Source organism: Chenopodium quinoa, unplaced genomic scaffold, assembly GCF_001683475.1.
Source record: "Chenopodium quinoa cultivar QQ74 unplaced genomic scaffold, ASM168347v1, whole genome shotgun sequence".
Taxonomy (NCBI): domain Eukaryota; kingdom Viridiplantae; phylum Streptophyta; class Magnoliopsida; order Caryophyllales; family Amaranthaceae; genus Chenopodium; species Chenopodium quinoa.
In genome coordinates, this window is record NW_018743032.1 from 1,595,018 (window position 1) to 1,611,689 (window position 16,672).

Sequence of the window (16,672 nt, forward strand, 5' to 3'; positions counted from 1 at the left end):
TCTCAAATCAGAGTAGATCTTAGTTTTTAATTATTGTTTGATTAATATGAAATTATATAAAACTTATACAAATTAATTAGTTAAAAAATATAAATATATAAACACAAATTTAACAACATCTCACTTGATAAAATAATGTTTATATATTTTTGGAAAAAGATATATGCAACCCTAAGGGCAGCATATAAGAAGCTAAAAGTGGAAAGAATAGACAATAAATAAACATTTATTACACCTATTTACTTGTGAATTGCCGATAAATTCCCAACTTAATACTAAAAAAAGAAGTATATTAAATACTTATATGCAGCCCTTAACATTTCCCTATATTTTAACATCGTATGGTACAAATACGATCAAGTTTAAATTAATTTATTCAACCAATATACTTAGATTTTGTTTATAATTAACGACTTAATCTAGGAAGGGTGGCCCTTGGAAACACCTTTTATATAGCCCGGGTGTATATAGAGGTAAGTGCACCCAAGGAGATTTTTTTTATTTTTTTTTTTGAAAAATCAAGGGGAGTTTTTTTGTTCATTTGATATATATAATTTTTTAAATGAACTAAAAATATTAATTAAGTAGAAAATATCAGTAAGTGCACCTTACATCCATGCATATATAAATTTTAAAAAATTTTTAGGCCTTTGGTGGAGGAATTCCATACTTGTGTTTAATTGTGTATGTTCTTTTCTTCTGTTTTCGTTTTGCGTGTTTTTTTTTTATATTATTTATACTAAGGGAAAGAGACAAAAGGAATTAAAGGATAGTCTAATGGGTTAGGAGAAAAGTGTTCCATAACAAAAGTCTGCCTCATATTATTGACTTGCTTGATGCCACATACTTCCACAACATATGAAGGAAACTTCCAAGTTCGTCTAAGATATAATTCTTATAGGAATCCTAAATTATTAAGTAATTTATCATACACAATTTTCAACCTATTTTGCTCCAACCTTCTATTTCAACTTCAAAGCAAAATCCATGAACTTTCCCTTACACCTTCAATAAACCACCTGACCTATTCGGCTTTTCTAACCCTTTAAAAGTACGTTAATCCTATATAAATTGACACCATGCCTATTTTCAATCCATCAAACCATTCGCGAATTTCCTCCGTGCTAGCAAAGCGGTAATATTCGATAAATAAGTTAATATTATTACAATGGAGAAGGCATCATCATCATCATCTTACAACACACTTTCCTCAAATTTCCTTGATTTAATTTTCCTACATGTTATTTTTGACTTGAAACATAACTTGTCAAATTTCTTCATGAGTTCTTGGTCACTTTTTCATGCAAAATTTCATTTCTTCAACTCTTCTGAGGCCATCATGTTTGAGCCGAAGAGCAACAATATTATTGTAAGGAAGCAATCTTTGATTAGCTCGAACAATGTATCTATTGATCATGATGATGATTGCTTGTTTGGATGCGATATAAACATGATCATGGAAAGACTTGGAATTCAACATAGTTTTGAAGGAGAAGAGCTTCAAAAGAAGTGGGATTGTAAAGAATTATCTAATTTATTTGAAGATGAACCAAGTTTGGAAGAGGTAAAAGAAGCTTTCGATGTATTTGATCAAAATAAAGATGGGTTTATTGATGCAGGGGAATTACAGAGAGTGCTTTGTGTTTTAGGGATAAGAAAAGGGGTAGAGTTGCAAGATTGTAGGAAAATGATTAAGGGTTTTGATCAAAATAATGATGGGAAAATAGATTTTAATGAGTTTGTAGGCTTTATGTTAAAGACTTTTAATTGAAATATATATTTATATTTTTTTTATGAAGATTTGTGGAGAGGTTTCCCTTTATTTGTTGCTTATTTGAGTAAAATTCTAATGGTTATGGTTTTCGAAAATCGGTAAATTAAAATTCCTTACAATAGGAATACAATAAAATGAAATAATATTCGACTAGAAAATTTGAATATGCTTAATATGAAGTTTGATCAAATAATAAAATTAATTACCATTCACAATTAATAAAATAGTAAAAATACTATCCTTTGAACTTGTGTGATGCTATAATAATGAATAAATTTGCTTATTGATTACTCCATCCATTTCAAAGTAAATGCCTTATTTTAACTTTTGCACTAGCTATTTACATAGACTACTTTGACCCCATGTTTATGTTCTGTACATAAGATTATACATATAATTTATGACAAGAATTATAACATTTAATATCATATTAGAGCTGTCTGAAATTAACCGACTTGTCAAGTCCACTTAACTAGCAATGACTTGAACTTAACTTATACTCGAACAATTATAATGGATGATACTACTGATCGTTTGAACCATAACAGGGATCGTAATCAACCCGATGATATTAACCATCAACCAATTTAAAATAATATTCTATGAACTAAACACAAACTAGCACCGGTTTGATATTAACTAGCAATCTATATATTTCTCTGGACTAAACAACAATTTGAACCCAAACTGATACCTAGCCCAATTAGAATGCGAAATCAATCATAGCCTTACACAACCTGCTGTTGTCGTCCTAACTTATGGTGCCTATAATTTAATTTTATCCAACTCATTGTTGATCAAACCTAAAACTAACATGTAATCATCAAATTCAATCCGAACTATTATTACTCAACCCTAAACAAGTGAAACTAAAAATAATTAACCTTGAAATAATATGATTACTACGACTAATTATACTTTTATAGAATTTTGAATTAACATTCAATAGAATTATTTTGTTGATAGGTTCTAAATTTGGTTTAACAAAATATTGGTACCTTTTTTTTGGATCTTATATATACCTATGTACGCAATTCTAAAGGTTTAATATCATGTAACTCCGTAATAATGTTTGATTGAATTTTGGAATAAAAGAGTACTATACATAGTTTTAATGCGAATAAGTATTAGCGCATAACACCAAAGTGTATAGGATGACACTGGTTTTCTGGTGGTACAATTCAAAGTACAAAATGTACGTACCACTTTGATTAAATGTACCAATGTCATTTCAGTGGTACATTTTCGGAGTATTAAATGTACCACCAGCACAGTTAAGTGGAATATTCAAGTTTTCGAATGCCTGGTAAATTAAGTTTCTGCCCTCTTATACACTTCGTTTTTCAATAGGTGCTATGCGCTGATATGCACTTGTTTTAATGCTTAAAAACAACATACTTTCTGAAAAGAAAAGAAATCACATGATTTTTACAGCAAACTTGCTGTCATATTTTTCATTCTGTTTTGATGATTTTAGAATTGATTTTTTGTGTGCACTCACGGCGCTGCTATTACAGTGCACTGCCTTTTATACTAAGGCACATTACAATCCCTAGAAAGATACTAACCTAGGATCGGAAACCTTCTAGAGAATTACAAGTCATTACCTACCATGACCAATCAAACAGTGCCACGGGTAGGAAGCAATACATACAAAAATAGATCACATGCTCATCATGTGATAGTATACAATGCTTAATTCTACATCCCCCCTCAAGTTGGATCTTGGGTTGAGTCACAAGACCCAACTTGAAGGATAGAAAGTTGTGTTGTTGTTGGCTTAGTGACTTGGTCAAAACATCTCCTAGTTACTCGGTGGTTTGAACATGATTGTGTCAAGAAAATAAAACCTGATTCTATATGGTCTCTCACATAGTGACAATCAATATTGAGATGTTTAGTCCTTTTATGAAAAATAGGATCTGGGCAAGGTGTTCTGCAGATTTATTGTTACAGTGAAGAATAATAGGTTTAGGCACAATAACCTTCAAATTTTGCAGAATATCATCAATCCATACCAATTCACTAGTAGTGTGTGACATGCTCTTGTAATTCAGCTTCTGTTGATGACTTGGAAATTGTTTTCTGTTTCTTCGTCTTCCAAGACACCAAAGATCTTCCAAGGAAAATGCAGTACCCTGATAGTGATTTAGCACTAAAAGCACAACTTCCCCAGTCAACATATGAATACCCTTCTAGCTGTTGGACTTTAGGTACTATAAGCGGAATTTCATGAATCACATTCACACGCACCTGAAACAGGATCACATGCATAACACACAAGAATCACATAATTATACCTTTGAAGCGTGAATTCCACGTAGCTTTCGATTGACAAATCAGGCAGAGAATAGAGCCCCAAGCTTGAACCCTCTACTTATTCCACGGGATTCGAACAAGCGTCCACCAATACTTAGGGGTGTACAAAAATTGGCCCGGACCTGAACCGACCTGAACCGGACCGGACCTGACCCGGACCTGTTGATTCAGGTCCGGTCCCGGTTCTTAAAAATCCAGGTTCCCGGTCCCGGTCCGGACCCGGTCCAAACCCGGGGTTTTCAGGTCCGGACCTGAAACCCGGGAAAATCGTAATTAAAAAAAAAAAAAAAAAAAAAAAAAAAAAAAAAAAAAAAACAGAAGAAAACCAAACTCTGAAAAATTGAAACTGAGTTTTCGTGGACTTATTTGTATTTTCGGTGGACTCATTTGTATTTTTGGTGTTTGAGAATCGGGGCTTTATAAACTTTATGTAGTTTTGTAATTGATAATTTTGGTTTGTATGTAATTATTAAATTATGCAACAGGTCTAAAAATTACAAAACAGGTCCATATGCAGGTCCATATGCAGGTCCAACAGGTTTTGTATTAAAAAAAAAACGAAAAAGACACAAAACAGGTCCATTTAGGTCCAAACCCGGACCGGACCTGATTTTTCAGGTCTGGCCCGGAACCGGACCTGTTAATTCAGGTCCGGTCCCCGGTCCTCATAATTACCCAATTCAGGTCCCCGGTCCAAACAGGTCCGGTCCGGTTTTGGACCGGTGTACACCCCTACCAATACTAGATTGGTTGAGTGAAGGGAAAACCGCGATCACCACCTTTAATGGACAACCGGACACCACACGAACACCACCACCACGAGCACACCACCAGCGCCTAGGGAGGAGTAGAGAGCTATGAGAGAGAAGGGAGTTTGAGGGGTTGGGTTTCGTGTTTTCTAATTAGGGTTTGATCTCACTGATCATGAATTGTCGCTTCACCCCTAGGAACCTAGTCTATTTATAATCCTATTATAATTAGACTAGGAAAAAAGCCCAAAAACCCTCCAAATCCCTCCATATGGCCTGCTACCTGGGGGAGAAGGCTCATCATGGGCCTTTTCCTCTTATGCTTGATCTAGGCCCTTTGTGTGACCTTATAGGATCCGTCCAATTGGGTTTTGGCCTATTTTACTAGCTCAAAGATCGTTAGTTACTCTAGCTATAATATAACGACGACCCAAATAGACGAACTTAATTATCTCCATAATTTGATCCATTATATATCTAGTAATTGCACTTGACGAAGACATAAATCATTCAATCTCCCACTTGTCTAAGACAAATGTGCAATATTCAAATTCCTTAAGTTAATATATGTCGATTTGATAATATGATTGCATCCCATGTCGAGATCATATTAATCTACAAATCATTTCTTGAAATCTGAGTTAGAATTACAAAACCAAATGATTACTGAGTAATACACAAATGAACGTGGCCACGTATTTTCTTAATTCTCCCTCTTCGAGCGGCCATGACACATTTCCTAATTGTATATGTAGACTCAATCCAAAATTGAGGCAACCAAAGCTCCCACTCAACTTTTGAAGTAACTAAGAAACATCTTTTATAGTCCCCTTTTACGGAATGACGTTTGGATGTACCACAATAAGATCAATCATTGAATGAAATCAATGTTCCACTCATGTCAAAGGAATGCACTAATATATCCGAAAGTTCTATACTTGAACTTCAAAGTAGGTCAATAGTTCGATCATGCATCATTCATGCATATCCATGTGATTGACCGAGCATCTCTATGCCCCTATAGCCCATGAAACTGCGCTATCCAATCAATCTTACATGCGAGTCCATTTATTGAAATCATTTATGTCCAATTAATGATTTCAAAATAGGAACTTAAATAATTTATGAATTTTGATCACCTGTGGGGTTCCATTACCAAATCATCGATTTGATGATCCCATCAATTCATAGTTATTTTGGACATTTTATTTAATCTTAAAAACCATAATTAAATAAGAGAAATAATAACTTAGTTGCTCATTTGTCAAATGAGCAAACTATTTAAAAGGCACGACTTAGCGCACTTTGATGAGCAAAACGTAATATTAATTAACATGTGAGAGCATGTTTAAGGCCTTGTTCAAGTCAATTGTAAATTTTTTAGTTATCAAATAAAAACTAATTTTAATCGGTAGGTTGGCTACATATGTATGACAAGTATACTAGAAAATCGATCAAATATTAGTCTTGATTAACAACTAAACTAGCTTAAATCGGTTTTAATCATAAATATTTCAGTTTAGCAAAAAAAAAAAAAAAAGACGGTTGATATGAGAGTATGAGGCCTAAAACTTAGATCAATCTACGTATTATTGAGAATCTTCAGGTTAGGCTTTTCAGAATAAGGAGTTAAAACATGTCATTATTAATTAGCACATAGAAATATGTATAGAGGAGCCTTGATACTTACTTGGATTCTGGTTAGAGATAACAACAGTCTGGGAGAAGTCGCACTGGTAGGGCTGGCGACCCTTGGTCTGGTAAAATGTGTTCATGGCATAGGTCACGTGAGCCCTAGCATTGTTCGGGTTGTAACAAGCACCGCCTGGTTGAATGGGCTTGCAATCAACTCCTTGGCTGCAGACGTAATTGATGTTGGACTACAGTTGTGCATCAGTGGCCTATTGTTTAGGCACACACCATACTTTAGCAAGACCAGGTCCAGTAGGCCGAGTAGTCAATTTTGGTGGCCCTCAGGACTAGGACGCGTCTGAGACTGCAAGCGGAGGAAACACCAAATATTTAGCTCATCATGATATATTGCGATTCAAAACTATAAATAACTTCAGACATGAGAGATAAGACATGATAAGAGGTTGAGAGGGATAGTCTAAGTACATTAGTACAATATCATTCACACACATTTATCTCATTTACATATGGCTCTTCGTTTCACTCCAATAATCCATAATGCACGAAAAATGAATGTAATATAATTCATTTATAGTCTATTCATAACATGAATGAAAGAGTGCTTATGTTGTCCTTTTGTTCATGTTCGAGTTTCAAAAGTAGAACACCCTCCACTAGTAATGACACTGTCGAGGGACATTATAAGAGCATAGAATTATTAAGGAAAATTAATCTTATAAAATTTGGTAACAATCAAATTTGGAGAAAGCACTTCATAATGCATATGCATGGAGTTTTTTTAGTATATGAGGTAAAACATGGTGCCTACAGATAAGCAAATTGAGCCAAACACCTCAAATCTATCATCCTAATACAGCTTGTTACACTGCCGCAGCAAACCAAACCAAACAAAACATCACAGCAAGTTGACATATATCTAAGCTTATGAATACTATACAACAAATTAACATATATAGAAATTCAAGAAAAAAAAAAGCAATTGAAATAAACCTAAATCACAAAAAATAATTAATGAAAACATAACTGATCAAAAAACAAAAAGCGAACTACAAAAATCGCAGATTATAAGTATTACAATCTTCTGCTGGGAACTTGGAAAGGGGGGGTATTAATTGAAGATAAAATCACCCTTTACATCCAGATTAGGATAGTGAATTATCATTACAATCTTCTGTTGGGAACTTGGGATAGTCTCGACTTCTCATACAGCATGTAGATGGAACTAGGGGCAGGAATTACAGGTAGAATTAACTAAAATTGTGATTAATGGTTTGATACTACAAGAAGAAAATCGAACAGCAAAAAGACTAAATCTCATGACAAATACCTGGTCTAGTAATAAAATATTAGAGGTGCTTATTAATATTGGATGAGATGAAGTCATGAATCCACTACTTTATAAACAACCAAGTCAAAAACAGGCTTTCCAGCTATATTTTGTGAGGACCACTTCCTTGATAGTGTTACTCTTCAGTTAACACATAGCATTGACCTCATCAAATACTTACCACAACGAAAACAGATGCAAAGGAGTATTCAAGTAACAATGTAAACAATTAATACAAATTCACATATCCAAAACAGCTCAACACCACTAAAAATGAACATTCTAACAACGCAACATACAACGGCAAGTTATTACTGCCATTGCAACCTAGATCCTAAGAACAAGGCAGACAGTTGAAAAACCAACGAACACCGCAAAGATAACATAAATTAGCATAAGCAAATATACCCCCTTCAATTCAAAAATCAGAACATTTCTAGATATCAGGAAAAAAGTCGTCATCTATTCTTAACATAATGCAACTACTTCAATATAAAATTGGAAATTCCAAAATGCAAATACTTGAATCATATCATCAAATCCTTAATTAAAAGACATAACAACTCTAGAAACAATCACAATGCTCCACCTAAAGATCCAAGAACAACAGATAGATAAAAACAACAATTCTAAACAGATCCAATCCACAAAACCATTCCAATTCACAATCAAACTAGATCAATCAATGTCATCAATAATCAAACGAAACGATATGAAAGAAGCGGATAAAGAGCAAGATATATAACACCAGTATTCCAAAACCCTAATTAAATAAAATAGAACAAAATAAAAAATTACACAAAATAAAAAAAATTAATAATTAAATTCTACAAATTAGACACCTAATCGTGAGAAATGTCAACAAAAATCGGCAAAAAATCTCAACAATAATAATCGAAATCATAAATCGCAAGCAAAAAAGAGCAAATTCATAAACTTAAAAAAACATTTGAATAAATAACAACAAAGAAAGAAAACTCAAATACCTTAATTATCCAAAATTAAGGTATATGAAGAGCGAAGAAGATTAAAGCAAGATCGATGCTACAATGCAAAGAAGATTAAACTCAAATACGAATTCGCAGAGAGAGAATATGAAGGAGGAGAGAGAAAATGTAATGAAGAGAGAGAGTGTGAAAATGAAAATTGAGAAGATTGAGGGTAGTCATTCAAGCTGTGAAATTACCCAGTTACCCTTAATTAGGCGGGTTGAATAAGAGTCATCAGATGCATCTAATTCAAGGGTCTAGATTTATTCTCACGTAAGTTGGGGTTCTCATATAAGGGATGTGTTCTCACATAATCCCATTTATATATATAGGGATTTGCTAGAATAAGAATGAGAAAATGAGAAAACTACTTAAAAGTTGATACAAGTCTCACTTCCTAATTTAAAAAAAAAAAAAATATTCCTTCCTTAATATACTTTGTATTTTATATGGAACACGTGGTATTTTTTAACTGGCTTTCTCATATTCTCATTTCTCGTTCTAGCAAATCCAATATATATATATATTTGTACACATATTCTTGAATAAAGCGTACTTTCATTAACTTATAGTAATCAAAGTTATTTTAATAATATTTAAAGTTACTCTTATATACTACAAATATATATAAACTATCATTTTTTAACATAAATTTTACTCTAAAAAACGCTTATAATGTATTAAATTAATCATATACATAAAGTTATAAATTAATCCCTAAGAGTACAATCTTAATTAACAAATATTGCTATTACTCACTAAATTAATTATTCTGAGCACTACTCTCCATTCTCTACGTTCCTAAACAATAGGAAACAATCGACCATTTAATTTGAAGCAAATATTTTATAACCCGTTGCTTCAAATTTGGTGACTTCTGCGAACATTTCTTTTCCCCTGGTTGTCACCATCTCATACGACTGCTTCAAGATCCTCGAACACCATGAAAAACTTGTCTTATTCTGTAATAGTTGAAGCAAATTTTGTTTGCTACTCGCTTTGTTCTCATACATTTGTGACAGCTTAACTGACACACAAATTAATGCAAATTTTAACCATAATATGCTATTTTATTTAAAATCAAAGTCATTAAGAAAATTTATTATATATTTATATATATGGAGATTAAAGATGGAGGGACTCGAGGGAGTAATTTTTTGTAGAGTTTTTGTTAAAAAACGATCATTTAGAAATTTGAAATAGCTGACCTTCTACCTTTGACTTGTATATTGTATTTTTAATTCTTATATATATATATATATATATATATATATATATATATATATATATTTGGTAGAAAATCATTTACTTTCGTAGACTATGTATTTTTTTTTTAATTTATTTTGACAGCCACTATGTATTTTTTTTTGACAGCCACTTTCTAGTTTCTACGAATTTTCCACCAAAGTCAAGTGGTCAATCTTTGGAAAGTAAACAAGTCATGACTTAGTAGAAAAAGTAACAACAATAGAAAAAACATGCACCCCATATTTGAGAAGTGTAGTTTAAATGAATTAAATCATACGGAGTATTTGCCCGTTTCATATTATTTGATGTGTTTTGTCTTTTGTTTATTTTTATATAAGACACCTTGACTTCATTTGTAATTTATTCTTAGGAAGAAAAATAGTGAGTGAGGTTTAATTAATTCGTCTCAATCTATCTTTCAAATATCAATTTATAATTTTTGGTTATACATAACTGAAGATATTATTATTGGATGTTATGCGTTAACAAATGTACCTAAATGAGACGTGTCAACTGATATGAAACAAAGAAAGTATGTGAGAAATTTTTGGAATAGGTGATTCAATAAGACAGAAATTAAAGCTTCTTATGGAGCACTCTCTACTTTTTTTTTTTTAAGTGCACAATTTTTCATTTTCGACAGTTTTTTGGCGCATCATTTCTTTTTTTGAACATCTTTTGCTTTTTTATTGTTTCTCTCCCCTCACATAATCCCCATTTATTGTAGGGTTTTAAGTACTCTAAGCGAAATTGCATGAATCATATTTATAAGCACCTAAATAGAATCTACAAGCATAACACATAAAGATCACATAATTCATACCTTTAAGGCGTGATTTCCACGATGCGATTGATTATCAATTAGGGAGTATAAGAGCCCCAAGTGTTGCTCCTCTACTTGGTCCACGGGCTAGGATTGAACCTCCACTAATGTTAGTTAGTTGAGAATGAACTCTTCGATCTACCTTCTATAGAGAGGAGAGGAAATGAACAAGCCACGAACCACCACCACCACCATCGTACAACCACCGTGCGCTAGTGGTCCGTACTGTACGGACTAGGGGGAGAGAGAGAGGCGTGTGAGAGAGGGGATGGGAGAGATTGGTTGTTTGCTTCACAATTTACTCCTCAGGTTAATTGTGACTAGTATGCTTAACCTAGGTAAGACCTCTATTTATAATCTTATATATAATTAGAGTCCATGTGAAGCCCAAACTTTTAATCCAACTCAAACTACTCTAGCCTTGCTCCTTATGTAGCTTGTCATTACCTCATGAGGTCCACGAGTGGGCTTTATGCTTTGTTCAATCCATGAACCTTATGTACGTGTGACCTTATAGGATCTATTCTATTGGGTTTTGGACTATTTGACTAGCCCAAAGATCATTTATCATATCTAGCAACAGACAATGACGACCCAAAAGAATGAATTAATTATTTCCATAATAATGATCCATGATATATCTACTAATTGCACTTGACGAAGACATAAATCCTTCATTTATTTCTACATTTATTTTTTTTTATTCTAATTTCTATTCTCTTACATCCCTTGCTTATTACAGTAATAAACTATACTGTATTACCCCACTATATCTTTTTTTATTCTATTTTTATTTCCAACAAACTCCACTTACATAATACAGAGTATTATAATTCATTCAACTCCCTCTCCTAAAACTCTATGATAGTTAAAGCGGCGCACTTAAAAAAGTGGAAGGAGTATACTGTGATTTAACAAAGTAAGCTTGATTGAGATATATTCCTTCCGTTTCTAAATAGTTGACACAGTCAAATTTGACACACATGTCAATGCACTAATTTGACCTTAGATTTATATAATTAATTTATTTTTTTTTTGACTTAAGATTTATATAATTAAATGTTAGTAAAAAACAAAAGTTGATATTATCAAAATTTATATTTGTATCTATTTGATATGGTAAAGTTTGTTTTTTTATATGTTATTACGATGGTTAAACTTAGTATATGAATAGTGAAAAAAGTCAAACGTGTCAATTATTTAGGAATAGAGGGAATACAAAATATAAAAACCAATTAACCTTTTTAATTGAGTTGATCTTTTATCCCACATTAACATAAGTTAAGAGAGTTTTATGAAAGTTACTCTTCTTATTGTCATATGATTTTAGGATTAGGAGATTCTTTTAACCTTTTTATTCTCCAAACTTTACTATGTTTGATTTTTGATTTGTATTGAAGACATTGTTTTTTTTTCCCTTTTCATAAGTTCATAAAATGAGTATGAGTAATATAGATAATGCAAATTGTAATGTACTTCCTAGCCTTGTTTTAGTTGGTCTTAGTGTATAGTTTCAAAAAATCAACTTCTACGGTGTAATAATTTTTTAAGATAATTTGATAATTACCACCTACAATTATAGTCGTTTTAGTAATAACCACCAATATTTGCTTTTATTATATTTTACTACCAATAATTTTTCAAAACATTAAAAATTACTACCTCTTTACCCAAATCCTCTACAGTGATGTCATAGTGGGCCCCACTAACATTTTTCCCTCTATGTTCCCTCAATTTTTCTTCCCTCTTCTTCCTTTCTCTTTGCTAACCCTCATAACTGTTCTATCATCCACCCAAATTGAATGTCAATTGATGCATTCATCACTATTCTCTCTCTCCTCAAATTCTTGCAAAAAAAAATGAAGAAAAAAAAACTAAATTGCAACCTTAATTAGCAGTAAATCGTGAAATAAGAACCAATTTTGTTACTAACCAACTCTAGAATCAAATCCCTAAATTTTATTTATAAACCCTAATTTCAATCGAAAAACCCCCAAATTGATTTCACAAACCCTAAAAAAATATACCTTTCCTGATAACATGATTGTGCCCTCGTTTTTTGTATTGTCGTTTGGCTTGAAGAACAAAATGAAGAATTAAAACCCAAATAACGCCTAATTAATTTGCAAATTGATTTTTAAATTAGGCAAAATGGAAGAGAGAGGAAGAAGAGGGAATGAAAAAGGTGAGAATTGAGGGAAAATTGTTAGGGAGGCCCACCATGACGTCACTTTAGAGGTTTGAGAAAAGAGGTGGTAATTTTTGTGTTTTAAATAATTGTTGGTGGTAAAGTGTGTACATATATATATATATATATATATATATATATATATATATATAAAATAAAATAAAAATTGTTGGTGGTTATTACTAAAACGACTATAATTATAGCTGATAATTATCAAAATTTTCTAATTTTTATTATACTAAGAATACCATGTTTAAAAGTGTGCATTTGATATCATACATAAAACTAAAATAGAACAATTAAAAAGAAATACATTGAAGATAGATTACCTAATTTGGCTGTTGACTCACTACCTATCTCATGCATGATATGGAATGTGCAAGGGGCAGGTAACAAAAACTTTGTCTCTGCTTTAAAAGAGATTGTCCGTTTACACAATCCCAACGTCCTGGCCCTGGTTGAAACTCATATGGGAGGGGATCATGCAATCAAAGTTGCGAAAATTCTAGGATTCAATGGTCATGAAAGAGTAGATGCTATGGGTTTTAGTGGGGGCATTTGGGTGTATTGGAAGACTGAAGTTGTGACTGTAAGTCCAATCTTACAAAATAACCAACATATAACAATGGAAATATCAAGGGTTGGAGCTACACCCTGGTACTTCTCGGCTATTTATGCTAGCCCAGATCCTTTGAAAAGAAAAGATTTGTAGGAAGAGGTAAAAAATTTTGCTGCTTCACACAACAAACCTTGGCTTCTAGCAGATGAGGTTATTGAGAGAGAAGAAATCTTATGGTATCAAAAATCAAGAATTGAATGGCTTAAGCATGGAGACCGAAACACCAGTTTTTTCCACCTAAGCACAATTGTGCGTCGATGGAAGAATAAGATAGTAGCAATCAAGGGTGAAGAAGTTCAATGGTTGCAAGACAAAGAGGAGATCAAAAGACATATTGTAAACTATTTTTTGAATTTATTTACAGAGGAAGGAGAACCAGAATATTTTGAGATACCCCAAGACGTGTTCCTGGAGCTCTCCACGAGTGATTGGAGTGGGTTGGTTAAACCTTATACAAAATTGGAGGTGGAAAACGCATTCAAGGAAATGGGGGCGTTGAAGGCACCGGGTCCAGATGGGTTCCAGGCGTTGTTCTATCAAAAGAATTAGGAGATTGTTGCGGATACAATCTACCGGACTATATTACCTAGCTAGCTTGGAAGGGAAGGGGCTGCCTAACCAGATCAATGACACTTTCATTTCTTTAATCCCAAAGTTGGAAAACCCGGAATTTGCTTCTCAGTTTAGGCCCATTGGCTTATGCAATGTTGCGTACAAGGCTATTACAAAAGTTCTAGTTAACAGACTCAAGCCGGTTCTCCCACATTTGATTTCTAATACACAGGATAGCTTTGTGCCTGGTCCTCAAATATCGGATAACATTGTCATAGTCCAAGAAGTTATTCATACCATGAGACGAAAACAAGGTGCAAAAGGTTACATGGCCATTAAAATAGATTTTGAAAAAGCTTATGATAGGCTACGTTGGTCTTTCATAAGAGACATAATGGTGCAAATGAACCTTCCGATTTTAATGATAGAACTCATAATGGAATGCATAACTTCGGCTTCTTTACAAGTGCTCTGGAATGGGGAACCCACACAAAAATTCAAGCCTAGCCTTGGAATTCGTCAAGGGGATCCTCTTTCCCCTTATTTATTTGTCATGTGTATGGAGCGTTTTTCCAAGTTATTGAGGAAACTATTATCCAAAGTAGGTGGAAGCCTATTCGGGCTAGTAGAGATGGACCTTGCCTCTCTAATCTGTTTTTTTTGCTGATGATATTATCCTCTTTGCTGAGGCGAGCATAAACCAAGCTGAAGTTATACATGATTGCCTCGACTCCTCGAGCGTTTTTGCAAAGCCTCGGGACAAAAAGTAAGCTTTCCTAAGTCTAGAGTATACTTCTCGGCTAATGTTGGCTATGAAGAACAATCCCAGATTAGTGAAGCTCTAAGGATGGACACTACTCAAGATTTGGGTATGTACCTTGGTATGCCGACCTTGACTAGCAGAGTTACAAAAGAAACTTTTAGCCATTTGTTTGAGAAAATTGATAGAAGGCTTGCGGGATGGAAATCATGGCAGGAAGGATTACATTAGCCAAGTCTACAGTTTCTACAATGGCTTTATACTCTATGCAAACTGCTAAAATACCCCGAACGACTTGTGAAGCAATTGACAAGAAAACCAGGAAGTTTATTTGGGGTGGGCATGAAGAAAAAAGGGGAGTTCATCTCCTTTCGTGGGAGTTACTTCAACGACCAAAGAGTCAAGGTGGAATTGGCATTTATTCGGCAAAACAAGCAAACGCAGCTTTTATCACAAAGTTAGGGTGGAGGATGCAAACCGAACCAAATGCTTTATGGGCGAGAGTATTAAGATCAAAGTATTGCAAAGGGAGATGCGACATTGATATGTTCAAACCCAAGAGTGGCAGTTCGAATGTGTGGAGTGGCATTACTGAAAATGCGACTTTTCTGGGGAAAGGCACAAGAGTAGCAGTGGGAAATGGTGAGAAAAATCTATTATGGGATCATTTATGGTGTTTGGAGGAACCTTTGAGAAAAGTTGTGATACAACCATTACCAATAGAATTAGCATCAGTTACTGTAGCAGATATGTGGGAGGAAAATGTTGGCTGGAGGTGGAATATTATTGCTCCTTACTTACCTTCTGAGGTGATGAAAGTCATTCAAAGTCGTGAGCTTAGAGCAGACCCGAATTTTGGAGACCTCGTCTATTGGAGGGACAGTAAACATGGAAAATTCACTATCAACTCTGTGATTAGCATAATGAGACACGAAACTGATGTTCTAGATGATGACTGCTGGGATACAATTTGGAAAGCTCCAATGCAACAGAGAATTCGGGCCTTCTTATGGCTTGCTTGTCACGATCGAATACTTGGAAATCTGAATCGTTTTTGGAGAAAGTTAACAGACGATGCAAAGTGCTTTATTTGTGGTGCTAGTGAGGAGAGTACCCTCCATATTCTTCGAGATTGCCCCAATGCTCGTAGTATATGGCGTAAGATTGTCCCTCACAATGACTGGCAGATTTTTTCTCAAGGTTCCCTTAAGGATTGGCTTGTGCGAAATTTAAAGCTAAATATACGAGGGGATAAGGAATGCTGGGCTACTTATTTTGGGGTGGCAATTTGGTGGATTTGGAGATGGAGGAATTTCTTTGTCTTTAATAGAAGTGATGAGATCCCGGTGGATATAAATGCTTTTTTACAAGTTAGATATGCTGAGGCCTGTAGAGCTTTTACTGAGATCTCAGAAGAAGATAGCCACAAACATAAGCAGAGAATTCCAGTGGCTGTTACCTGGCATGCCCCTGATTTTGGATGGTATGCCTTGAACTGCGATGGGGCAGCAAAGGGGAGCCCAGGTATTGCAGGGGGTGGTGGAATTATTCGAGACCATGATGGCCATTTCATATCAACATTCGCAGCAAACTTTGGAGTATGTTCAGCATTCAAAGCAGAAGTGCATGCTCTCATGAGAGGTCTGGAACTAGCTAAGAACCTTCAAATCT

At 34.0% G+C, this 16,672-nt stretch overlaps 1 protein-coding gene across 1 annotated transcript; it reads left to right on the top strand.

Moving 5' to 3' along the window:
* Positions 1-442: 442 nt before the first annotated feature.
* Positions 443-1,794, top strand: LOC110730381 (probable calcium-binding protein CML45). The gene has a single exon (XM_021910172.1). The coding sequence runs from the start codon at positions 1,169-1,171 to the stop codon at positions 1,769-1,771; it is 603 nt and encodes a 200-aa protein (XP_021765864.1). The 5' UTR covers positions 443-1,168; the 3' UTR covers positions 1,772-1,794.
* The last annotated feature ends 14,878 nt before the right edge of the window (positions 1,795-16,672 follow it).

Excerpts from the sequence above, each read along its gene's own strand:
- LOC110730381 (XM_021910172.1), top strand. The coding sequence starts at position 1,169 with ATGGAGAAGGCATCATCATCATCATCTTACAACACACTTTCCTCAAAT.